The sequence below is a fragment of the Mustela lutreola genome, chromosome 6 (genome assembly GCF_030435805.1).
Source record: "Mustela lutreola isolate mMusLut2 chromosome 6, mMusLut2.pri, whole genome shotgun sequence".
In the NCBI taxonomy this organism is placed as follows: domain Eukaryota; kingdom Metazoa; phylum Chordata; class Mammalia; order Carnivora; family Mustelidae; genus Mustela; species Mustela lutreola.
The window spans coordinates 73,300,652-73,313,442 of NC_081295.1; the positions used below are offsets into that span (position 1 = coordinate 73,300,652).

Consider the following 12,791-nt stretch of genomic DNA (forward strand, 5'->3'; position numbering starts at 1 on the left):
TTGCACAACCCTTAAGCAAAGAAAGAATAATCACACCTGTTTATGAGGAGCAAAGACACATCTTCACCAGCAATCCCAATCTGGCATGGCTCTACATACACTATCATACAATATCAATCAAACTTTGCACATGTAATTTCTTAACTCTCCTAAACCTATCTCAGATTATTTCATGAGCACTAGCCTCAAGTTCAGCAACATAAAAATGGCAAACCTAATGGTAAAGTGGGAAACTTAATAAGTAAGAGATTCATATTAGAATAGTCCATTCTAATATGCCTTTGCTAGCTAATCTCATATATGCTTGTACATTTGCTATTAAACATACCAAATAAAGACATAACTCATGCCAAAGCTTTGGTTGACTATGCTTTCTACTCTAGTCACAATAATTTATTGTCATTTTACAGTAAAGCTAAGGTATGTATAATTCAACATTCACTAAGGATCCACTAAGTGTCAAAAACTGTATTACTAGTTGTGTGGATTGTGAGGATGGGTATAAATATAGTTAAGACATATCTCTAGGAACTCATGATAAATCCTAAAATCTTCATAATTTCAGTGGATAAAAATGATATCCCAAAAGCTGGCTATAATAATAATCACATAGGGGCTATAATGGAGATACATGCAAACTGCTTTAGAGGGCAGAGTAGAGAACTAATTCTCACCTAGATGTAGGGATCAAGAAAGACTTTGAAGAAGATGATGGATATGAGCTGAATCTTCAGGATTGATTGAACTTTGAAAGGTGGGGAGGTAAGAGGGTGCGTAAGTGGCCTGGTGGACAGGAGAAAGCAGTGGAGAATGGAAGGAATGGGTACATCTTGAGAAAAGGGGAAAAAGAGCCTCTAAACAAGGTAAGTTTTAAACTTGCTATCGCAGATGGAGGAAAATCTATTGAACCAACTGTCTTGGCTGTTCCAGTGTGATCTTAGCATTGCTTGTATGGATTGTCAAATAAGGGATGAGCTCATAAAAGGATATTAATGTGTCATTTTTATTGAGCAAAGTAGCATTACAGGAAAGGTGATTTCAAAGGCACATGGCTCTTTCATTACAGCCTTCAGGGGCGATGTTTGATCACTGAAAACAGCCTGCTTTGTTCCAGCTTTCTCTGATGTTTGGCATTATCCTGAATACATATGCTCTGACTTGGGAAGAATCAGTCTATAAAGATTTAATAGATTTTAGATTTGCATATTCAAAATACATGTCATGGTGAAAATGAAATGAAAACGATTTTAATATCTACATCTGTATTATACATAAACATGTAGTTCAGACATATCTCAGCTAATTTTTTTTTTAAGATTTTATTTATTTATTTGACAGAGAGAGATTACAAGTAGGCAGAGAGGCAGGCAGAGAGAGAGAGGAGGAAGCAGGCTCCCTGCTGAGCAGAGAGCCCGATGCGAGACTCGATCCTAGGACCCTGAGATCATGACTTGAGCTGAAGGCAACGGCTTAGCCCACTGAGCCACCCAGGCGCCCTCTCAGCTAATTTTTAAAAAGCAATTACATATGTTATATTTGCTTGTACTAAGATTATGAAAGTTGGCTATTTTAAAAATTAACCATTTTATATTTTCACTGAGGAAAAAATATATTTTAGGAGACATTATATTGGTGATAACAAAAGACAGGAACCCTTCAAGTTTCAGGGATTTGAAGTTGCTGTACATTCTTGTCTCCTTTCATGGACATAACTTCCAAGTGTTGTGTATCAGCAACCACTTTCTTTATTAAAAATGAATTAACACCATACTTGGGTAGAGAAAATTGAAAGTCACAAATAATAAAAGATAAATATAAAAGATTAGTATTTGCATGAGGTTCTTTTCCTTATATGACTAAAAGGTGTGACTTTTTTTTTTTTTTTAACCAAAAGGAGAGATTCTTGGAAAGAGACCTGAAGAGTCAAAAGCTTGTGTGGTAACTAAAATAGTTTTCTCTTCTTAGAATTCTCTGGCCTCTATTCCTGTAAATTGATAAGTAATCTCACATAAATTCATCTTTTAATTTTGAATTCCAGTGGAACCTTTGAGAGAAAGATGGCATTCCAAGTCAGTGAGTTTGATATACTTTACATTTATAATTAGACACTCATTGCGTTGAAATTGAACCGAACAGACTTCAGTTAATATTCTATTTCATGTGACAAAGAAAAATCTTATCCTGTCAATTCCCTACTTAAAATATTTCATTTTACTTGTCCCCACTTCCCCAACATCCTTCACCTCAATGACATTGAATGCTTTTGTGTGGCATGTCCTTCCTTTCCTGGTTAGTTTTGCAACTGTCTCAAGACAGAGGCTTTCAGTTATGCATTTTTAACCCAGATCACTGCTTTCATCTGGAGATCTCCTTAAAAACGCAGGTTCTGATTCAGCACATCTGGGGTCTGGCCAAGATTCTAACAAGCTTCCAGGTACTGTAGTTGACCACACTTTGGATAGTAAGCACCTAGATACATATGACCTCTTATTAAATTGGTATCAGTTCCTGGATCATGATAACTGAAAACTTAGGTTTTCTGACTTTGCATCAGACTTTGAACTTTTTGTTTATTGGTAATCTCATAAAGATGTATGATCTGGGCTTCTTTTTCTTCTCTAGTCTCCTTTCTTATCCTATTCTTACTTACATTTGAGACTTAACAAAATACTTGAAATTGCCAGAATGTGTCAAGCTCTTTTACATCTCAGGACCTTTTCAAATACTATTTCCTCTGCCTGCCCCAACATCTTGTGTTGCTTCCTTTAAAACTCAGCTCAACTTAAGGCATCTGGGTGGCATAGTCAGTTAAGTGTCTGACTCTTGGTTTCAGCTCAGGTTGTGATATCAAGGTCCTGGAATCAAGCCCTATGGCAGGCTCCATGTTCAGCACGTGGTCTACTTGAGATTCTCTCTCCCTCTCCCTCTACCTCTGCCCCTTGTACCCCTCCTCCTCCCTGGCCATGTTCTCTCTCTTTCTCAAATAAATAAATAAATCTGAAAAAAAAAAAAGAAATGAAAAGAAAAAAAAAAAAAACAACCTCAGTTCATCTGTAGTTTCCAGGAATCCTTTCCTAATCTCTCTACCTTGTAATTGTTTAATTAAATGCTTCCAGGATTCTCCCACAATGCTCTGTATTTTCTATGTTATAACTTTCTTGTAATCTATTGTACAGTCTGTTTACTTGTCTCCTTGCTTCAAGATAGCACTTCTTGGGAGGAAAAGATTATGCATTTTATCTCCATTACCTACTGCTAATCACAATGCTTGACACATAGTAGGTTTCCATTAAAGTTTACTGAATAAATAAGGAAGGGCAGTTGGTGTGTTGTAGTTATGCAATAATATGATGCAATATTGTCTTTCATGAAGTTTAACTTGAATTGGGAGTAATAAAAACTAAAGTCATAAAAAGTTAAGTACAGGATGAGATAATACTGAAGATATAAATGTTAGTACGTGATTAATTGCCAAATGAGGATCGTAGAAAATAACTGTTCTAAGTTCATTGGAGGAAAATGTCGCTATAGATTTATTGCTATGTCTTTAGTACCCCAGTTGTTCCACAAAAGATTGGAGATAGCTGAAAATACCATATTTGGGAATTAATGGGAGATATGAACACATATATAGTTAAGGGAATAGTATTAGAAAAGCAGAGAGTTATGGAAGTACATACTCAGAAATTGGGGAGCAGACATACTAGCATATTTGCAAAAATGGCCCTCATTCAATAATGGGCAGTGAGGATGGTATGCTGGACTTCCATTTCCACTCTCTACCTTGGGGGCTGACTTCTGTGGTGGCATCAGTAGCTCCCTTGTCCTCTGGCTTCTGGCTTAATTTGGCCAAAGGACGGTACCCTGGCAAAGGATCAGATGGAGGGAGAAGAGTGAGGTCAGAATATTTATTTTCTTGTGTTACCTAGAACTGGCTGTGCCTCTGTGTAAATTGCCCCATTGTTAAAATCTCCTTAAATTATTCTAATATGAGTGTGCTCCCTGTTCCCTGCTGACACTCTAATACAATCACAGAGTTGTTTAATGCTAGATTGGATGACAGGCTTAATAACTTTTATGATAATCATTAATGCTACAACAATGTTTTAGGTGCTATGTATTAGGTAAGATTCTGTGAGAGGGGGGGTTCAATAGAGAAGAATTCGGAAAGCAAATCAACCTGAAATCTCATACTTCTATTGTTCACATTTTAGTGTGGTAAAGAGGTTATAAATTATATTGGGGGTAGGGAAAAATTGATACGTTTAAATTCCCACAGTACTGTAATGTTTCTTTACATCAACCTTTCATTTAATGCTCAGTTGAAAAGTAATAATATATTAAAGATGTAATTTTGGAGTGGTTCTCCTTTTACTTTGGGTAGATTATCCAGATTTTTGCATTTCCTCCGTTCTGTTGTTTATTTTCTGGTTATTTCACTGCTCACTCATCTTCCATCAGGAGATCTAAAAGGAAAATAAACGGGTGAAAAGCTTAGCTTTAGTATCTATGATAAGAGGTTTGTTAGGAAAGAGACTAAAATTCTGAACTGAAATGAAGCTTTTCAGTTTATCTGGGCTGTTCTGCCCCCTATTGCCATAAAGATACCAAGAGATATTTCCAACTTGTCAAAAATTGAGAGAGAGAATGGTCAAAAAGTCTTATATTCATGAAAACAAAGAGAAACAGGTTTAATAAATAGATATGATGCTCTTAATATAAGGAAGGCCCTGGTGTATAGACTCTGTCTTTGAATCTTGGATTGTATTACAACCTTGTTTGCAATACATACTTAGATCACTGTTGACTCACATGAGCCTAATTCAGTGACCCAGCAAAAATAGATCATAAATCCCAGCAAGGGAAGATATGTTTGTAGTTTGACCTTGGAATGATGAGCTAAAGGTGCTGAGGAAACCATAAATCTAATTTACAATAATAACAAAAATAAGGTTGTTTATACTTTGCCCAGTGGATGGTGTGAAAATCTAATATTTTTCTTGGTACATGCTGTACATTTTGCCAAGCTTGATTAAATTCCTGTTTAGTAGGTAGCTAGGAGAGGAACTGAATAGAAACACTTTATATGAAGCTTTAGACTCCTACTTCATTCTCCCTGATTTAATTCTTTTTTTTTTAAAGCTGTTATAACTCTTTTTTTTTTAAGGTTCCATTTATGAAATGTTTGGAAATGAATGCTGTTTGTCAACAGGAGAAGTGATTAAAGTTACTGATCTCAAAATTAAGAAGATCATAGCTGAAATTTCTGAGCACATTGAGGGTTGTGAGCCTCTACAACCATTTGAGCTGCCTATGAATTTTCCAGGTACAGTATATTGCAACCATTTCACATTTATAAAACTATGGTTATTATGCATCTATACAGTTGAAAACAAGTGGTAGCTTTCTTTTCACTATAGGGTAGTGGATTAAAAAACTAGAATTCTTTTTTGTTTTTTTTAAATGCAGTGTTATATGAGTTTCAGGTGTACGGGACAGTGATTCAACCGTTAATACATTTCTCAGTGCTCATCCTGATAGGTATACTCTTAATCCCCTTCACCTGTTTCACTCAGTCATCCACCTCTACCTCCTGCCTGGTAACTATCATTTTATTCTCTATAGTTAAGAGTCTGTTTTTGGCTTGTCTCTTTTTTCTTTGTTTCATTTGTTTTGTTTATTTTTAATTCCACATATGAGCGAAATCATATGGTATTTGTCTTTCTCTAACTGACTTATTTCACTTAGCATTATACTTTCTAGATCCATCCATGTTATTGCAAATGGTAAGATTTCATCCTTTTTATGGCTGAATAATATTCCAATATATATACACCATATGTGTACACACACACACACACACACAGATATATACCACATCTTCTTTATCCATTCATCTATCAGTGGACACTTGAGCTGATTCCATAGTTCCATAATTTGGCTCTTTTAAATAATGCTTCAGTAAACATAGGGGTTCATGCATCTTTTTGAATTAGTATTTTTGTATTCTTTGGATAAATATCCAGTAGTGGAATTACTGGATCATATGGAAACTCTATTTTCAATTTTTTTGAGGAAATGCAATACTGTTTTCCTCAGTGGCTACACCCATTTGCATTCTCACCAATAGTGCATGAGGGTTCATTTTTTCTCCACATCAGTGCTTTGTAAGGACTACTAGAAGGTAAATTATTTTTCCCCTTTTTAATAAATATTCTTCATTTAAGACAATATTATTTAACAATGAGTTAATGAGTTCTAACTGTATGCATTACATACTATGCTAGTGAGAATGAAGAAATCAAAGATATTTCATAAAGTTATATAGGACTAATATCTCTTAAATATATTTATTCTCTTTATTCCTATTGTAAGTAGAATCTGGCTCCCTGGATCACTGCTAAACTTCCGCGTCTGATCTTACTGATTGCTCCTCTTTGTCTAGTTAACTGGTTGCTCCTCTTTGTCTAGTTAACTCTACTCACCCTTCCAAAATGAGCTCAAATACCATATCCTCTGTAATGCTTTTGCTGCTGCCCTAACCTACTCTAGGTATCTCTCTTTTATGTTCTTAATATCTTTTTCACCAATAGCATTGGGTAATCATTGATGATTTTCTCATTTGTCTTATTCTCCAGACCAGAGGTTGGCAAATGTTTTTTTATAAAGAACCAGATAGTGGGGCACCTGGGTGGCTCAGTGGGTTAAAGCCTCTGCCTTCAGCTCAGGTCATGATCCCAAGGTCCTGGGATTAAGTCGCACGTCCGGCTCTCTGCTCCGTGGGGAGCCTGCTTCCCCCCACCTCTCTGCCTACCTCTCTGCCTACTTGTTATTTCTATCTGTCAAATAAACAAAATCTAGAAAAAAAAAAAGAACCAGATAGTAAATATTTTAGACTTTGCCACCAGATGATCTCTGTCACTACCATTCCACTCTGATGCTGTAACATGAAGGGAGCTAAAGATGATACATAAACCAATGGATGTGGCTGTGGTCCAATAAAAATTGTACCTACAATGATAGCTGGCCAGTAGAATTTGGCCTGTGGACTGTAGTTTGTTGACTTCTGCTTTAGACTAAAACTTTTTGGCAAATAAAGTATGACATATATGAGTTTATATATAGTACCAAGCATTTTTTCAGTAGTCCTGTATTGAATGGATGAATGAGTGAAATGAGCAAATAAATGATTAGTGGAGGAGAAAAATCTAGGAAACACTTAAAATATTATGTGATTCATGGTGTGAATGAAATATCCTTGGTTTCCAGAGGAAAAGGGAGGGGGAGGAAAGGAGGAAGGGAAAGGAGAAAGATAGGGGAGGAGAGAGAGGAGAGATATGCATGGGTTCCATGAGAGTCTTGATAAGGAATATCTAACTCTGTTGGTCATGTTTCAGAACATGGACTTTGGAGTCATTACATATATTTGAATTTCAACTCTGCCATTTGTTAGTTGTATAACCTTGCCAAATTACTTACTCTCCTCTCATGTAGAATGGGAATAATAATACTATCTATCTTCTAGTATTTTGGAGAGAATTGAACATTGAAATATATTTGAAGTGTTCAGAATGGTACTTGTCACATATTAAGTGTCAGGTTTAATACTGTTATCAAGTGGAGTCAAGTTTTTCAAAGCTTTTGAAAAATGTTATACTTGAGCTCAGATTTGGAGAATGAAAATAAATAAGCTATGTGAGGAGAGGATTATTCCAAGTGTTCCAGTATTTCTTCCTTTCTACTGGAATTTTGCCTAGTTTTAAATTCTATTGACTCCTTCCTTACGTAACCCCATCCTTTATAGCAATGGTTCTCAAACATGGCTGCACATTGGAAATCACCTAGGGAGGTTTAAAATATCCTGATTCTCAGGCCACTCGCCTGTGATATTTTGATTTATTTGGTCTGGAATGAAATCTGGTTACCAAAATATCTTAAAGTGACCAGGATGATACTAATAAGCAGTCAAGGTTGCAGACCAATGCTTTATGAGAAGCTTTTCCTGAGTATTCTAGTTGAATGTAACAATTCCCTTTTTAAGTAACTATAGTTTTTCATGCCCTAATGATTGCATTTATTACATTTTGAATGTAATTGAAGTTATTTGTGGAATACTGCTTAACAGATTACAACATTGCTAACAACAGAATCTGAATCTCATTTACTGCTATGATCCCCACAGTGTTTAGAAGATGATGTATATAAATATTTAGTAAGTTAAAATGACTAGAATCTTCTAGTAGAAGGAGTGTTTCTTATGAGAGTAGTGAAAATACTTAGTTTTAAATTTTTTAAAAATTTTTATTGTGTTATGTTGGTCACCATACAGTACGCCATTAGTTTTTGGTGTAGTGTTCCATGATTCATTGTTTACATGTAACACCCAGTGCTCCATGCAATACATGTCTTCCTTAATACCTATTACTGGGACAACCCATACTCCCACCTCCCCCTCTTTTATTTTAGAATATATATTATATATTTATTTTGGGGAATTGGCTCACATGATTGTGGAAATTGGCAAATCTAAAATCTATAAAGCCAATTTCCCACTTAGCTTTTGATTAGCACTTTAATTTGGGGACTTACTATTTAGAATTTTTTGAGTCTTCAGTTGACATGATAAGCTTCAATCAACTGAGCAACAATTAGAAAAATTTATTTACAAAACTAGTTTTAATGTATGGATCAGGACAAATGTGGAAGGGAAAAGTGATTAGTGATGATTACAGAATACTTTCTTTCAAAGAGGTCTCTGAGGTGATGATGAAAGATCAAGTATAGAAGTAATTCTTCTATGTTAGCACTAGGGAGAAAGAGAAATTAAGGCCATTAACATTTTAAAATTAATTTCAACAGAAACATCTCTTTATTTATACTGTATTTAAAACTGTCAATGTAAACTCCTAGTTAGATATTAAACTCAAAAAGTACTTTAATATATATTTTAAACATCCTTTGTTATTTGGGAATTTCCCAAATTTTCTTTTGTTATTTATTTCAACTGAATTCTAGTGTGGTCAGAAGACATACTTTATCAATTCTCTTAAATTTTTTCGGACTTGTTTTATGGCTTAACACATGGCCTATCCTGGAGAATATTCTATGTGCTCTTGAGAAGAATGAGTATTCTGCTATTATTTGGCAGATTGTTCTACAGACGTCTCTTGGTTTATAGTGCTGTTCAAGTCTTCCTGTTCCCTGAGAATCTTCTGTCTAGATCTATCCATTTTTGAAAGTTCCAACTATTATTGAAGTTTCCAACTATTACTGTCAACTTTTGCTTTGTGTATTCTGGGACTCTGATGTTAAGTATATATGTGCTTATAATTGTTATCTCTTCTTGATAAGGTGGCCTTTTTATTGTTCTATAGTATTCTTTGTCTCTAGTAAAATTTTTGTTTTAAGGTTTATTTTGTCTGATACTAATGTAGTTACTACAGTTCTCTTTTGGTTACTACTTGCATGGTCTATCTTTTTTTTTTTTTTTTTTTAATTTAAATTCAAGTAGCCAACATATAGTACATCATTTAGTTTTTGACATAGTGTTCAGTGATTCGTTGCATATAACTCCCAGTGCTCATCACATCACGTGCCCTCCTTACTGCCCATCACCCAATTACCCCATCACCCCACCCACCTCCTTTTCTGCAACCCTTGGTTTGTTTCCTAGTGTCAAGAGTCCCTTGTGGTTTTTCTCCCTCTCTGATTTCTTCCCATTCAGTTTTCCCTCCTACCCACTATGATCGTCTGCATGGTTTCTTACATTCCACATATGAGTGAAACCATATGCTGATTGACTTATTTAACTTAGCCTAAGACCCTCCATTTCCATCCATATAGATATAAATGGTAGGTATTCATCCTTTCTGATGAGTGAGTAATATTCCATTGTATATATGAACCCATTCATTCTTCTTTACCCATTCATTTGTTGATGTTCATTCCACAGTTTGGCTACTGTAGACATTGCTGCTGTGAATATTGGGGTACATGTGCTCCTACTTTTCACTATATCTGTATCTTTGGGGTAAATGCCCAATAATGCAATTGCTGGGTACTAGGGTAGTTCTATTTTTATCTTCTTAAGGAACTTCCATACTGTTTTCCAGAGTGGCTGTATCAGCTTGCATTCCCACCAATAGTGTAAGAAAGTTCCCCTTTCTCTGCATCCTCACCAGCATTTGTTGTTCCCTGTCTTGTTAATTTTAGCCATTCTAACTGGTGTAAGGTAGTATGTCATCGTAGTTTTGATTTGTATTTCCCTGATGGTAAGTGATTTGGAGGATTTTTTTCATGTGTCTGCTGGCCATTTGGATGTCTTCTTTGGTGAAGTATCTGTTCATGTCTTCTGCCCATTTCTTGACTATTATTTGTTTTTTGGGTGTTTGATACTTTTTTTTTTTTATAGATCTTGGGTACCAGGCCTTTATCTGATATGTCATTTGCAAATATCTTCTCCCATTCTGTAGGTTGCCTTTTAGTTTTGTTGACTGCTTCCTTTGCCGTGCCGAAGCTTTTTATCTTGATGAACTTCCAATAGTTCATTTTTGCTTTTGTTTCCCTTGTCTTTAGAGATATGTCTTGCATAGAATTGCTGCGGCCAAGATTGAAAAGGTTACTGCCTATATTCCCTAGGATTTTGATAGATTCCTGTCTCTCATTTAGATCTTTCATCCATTTTGAGTTTATCTTTGTGTATGGTGTAAGAAAATGGTCCACTTTCATTCTTCTGCATGTGGCTACCCAATTTTCCCAACACCCTTTATTGAAGAGACTGTCTTTTTTCCATTGGATATTCTTTCCTGCTTTGTCAAAGATCAGTTGAGCAAAGAGTTGAGGGTCAATTTTTGGGCTCTCTATTCTGTTCCATTGATCTATGTGTTTGTTTTTGTGCCAGTACCGTGCTGTCTTGATGATCACAGCTTTGTAATGTAGTTTCAAGCCTGGAATTGTGATGCCGCCAGTTTTGGATTTCTTTTCCAGCATTCCTTTGGTTACATGGGGTCTTTTCTGGATCCATACAAATTTTAGGATTGTTTGCTCCAGCTCTGTATTTTGATAGGGATTGAACTGAACGTCTAGATTGCTCTGGGCAGCATTAACATTTTATCAATGTTTATTCTTCCAATCCATGAGAATGGAATGTTTCTCCATCTCTTTGTGTTTTCCTCAATTTCTTTCATAAGTGTTCTGTAGTTTCTAGAGTATAGATCTTTACCTAGGTATATTCCTAGATATCTCCTGGTTTTTGGTGCAAATGTAAATGGGATTGATTCCTTAATTTATCTTAATTTCTCTGTCTCACTGTTGGTGTATAGAAATGCAACTGATTTCTGTGCATTGACTTTGTATCCTGCCACTTTACTGAATTCCTATATGAGTTCTAGCCATTTTGGGGTGGAGTCTTTGGGTTTTCCACATAAAGTATCATTTCATCTGCTAAGAGAAAGAGTTTAGCTTCTTCTTTGCCAATTTGAATGCCTTTTATTTTCTTTTTGTTGTCTGATTGCTGAGGCTAAGACTTCTAGTACTATGTTGAACAATAGTGATGAGAGTGGGCATCACTGTCATGTTCCTGACCTTAAGGGAAAAGCTTTCAGTTTTTCCCCATTGATAATGATAATTGCTGTGGGCCCTTTGTTGATGGGCTTTTATGATATTGTGGTATGTTCCCTCTGTCCCTATACTTTGAAGAGTTTTATTCAAGAAAGGATGCTGTATTTTGTCAAATGCTTTTTCTGCATCAATTGAGAGGATCATATAGTTCTTGTCTTTTCTTTTATTAATGTGATTTATCATGTTGATTGATTTGTGAATGTTAGACCACCCTTGTATCCCAGGAATAAATCCCACCTGGTCATGGTGAATAACTCTTTTAAGGTACTGTTGGATCCTATTGGCTAGTATTTTGGTGAGTATTTTAGCATCTACATTCATCAGGGATATTGGTCTGTCATTCTCCTTTTTGATGGGGTCTTTGTCTGGTTTTGGGATCAAGGTAAGGTTGGCCTCATAGAATCAGTTTTTAAGTTTCCCTTCCATTTCTATTTTTTGCAACAGCTTCAGTAGAATAGGTATTAATTCTTCTTTAAATATTTGGTAGAATTCCTCTAGGAAGATATCTGACCTTATTTTGGGGGAGGTTTTGATTACTGCTTCAATTTTTTTGCTGGTTATTGGTCTGTTCAGATTTTCTGTTTTAGCCTTGTTAGTTTATAAGTTTCTGGGATGCATCCATTTCTTTCATTTGTTGGCATAATAGTTGTTCATTAATTTGTTGGCATATAGTTGTACATAGTATGCTCTTACATTTATCAGTATTTCTTTGGTATTGGTCATCATCTCTCCCCTTTCACTCATAATTTTGTTAATTTGGGTCCTTTCCTCTTTCTTTTGGATAAGTCTGGACAGAGGTTTATCGATCTTATTAATTCTTTCAAAGGACCATCTTCTAGCTTTGTTGATCTCTTATACTGTTCTTCAGGTTTTTATTTTGTTGATTTCTGTTCTAATCTTTATTATTTCTCTTCCCCTCTTTGGTTTAAGTTTTATTTGCTGTTCTTCCTCCAGGTCATTTATATGTAATGTTAGCTTGTGTATGTATGTGGGATTTTCTAATTTTTTGAGAGAGGCTTGTATCTCTATGTGCTTCCCTTTTAGTACCACCTTTGCTATATCCCAGAGGTTTTGAACAAATGTGTTCCCTTTCTCATTAGTTTCCATGAATATTTTAAGTTCTTCTTTAATTTCCAGATTGATCCATTCACTCTTTATCAGGATGCTCTTTA

At 35.4% G+C, this 12,791-nt stretch overlaps 1 protein-coding gene across 2 annotated transcripts in view; it reads left to right on the forward strand.

The window, feature by feature from the left end:
• The window catches only part of THEMIS (thymocyte selection associated), a 186,829-nt gene that overhangs the window by 40,171 nt on the left and 133,867 nt on the right, over positions 1-12,791 (forward strand). For both annotated transcript variants that reach the window (XM_059177600.1, XM_059177601.1), the window contains exon 2: positions 5,168-5,326. In XM_059177600.1, coding sequence (XP_059033583.1) covers positions 5,168-5,326 — 159 coding nt within the window. The remainder of the gene's footprint in view (positions 1-5,167; positions 5,327-12,791) is intronic.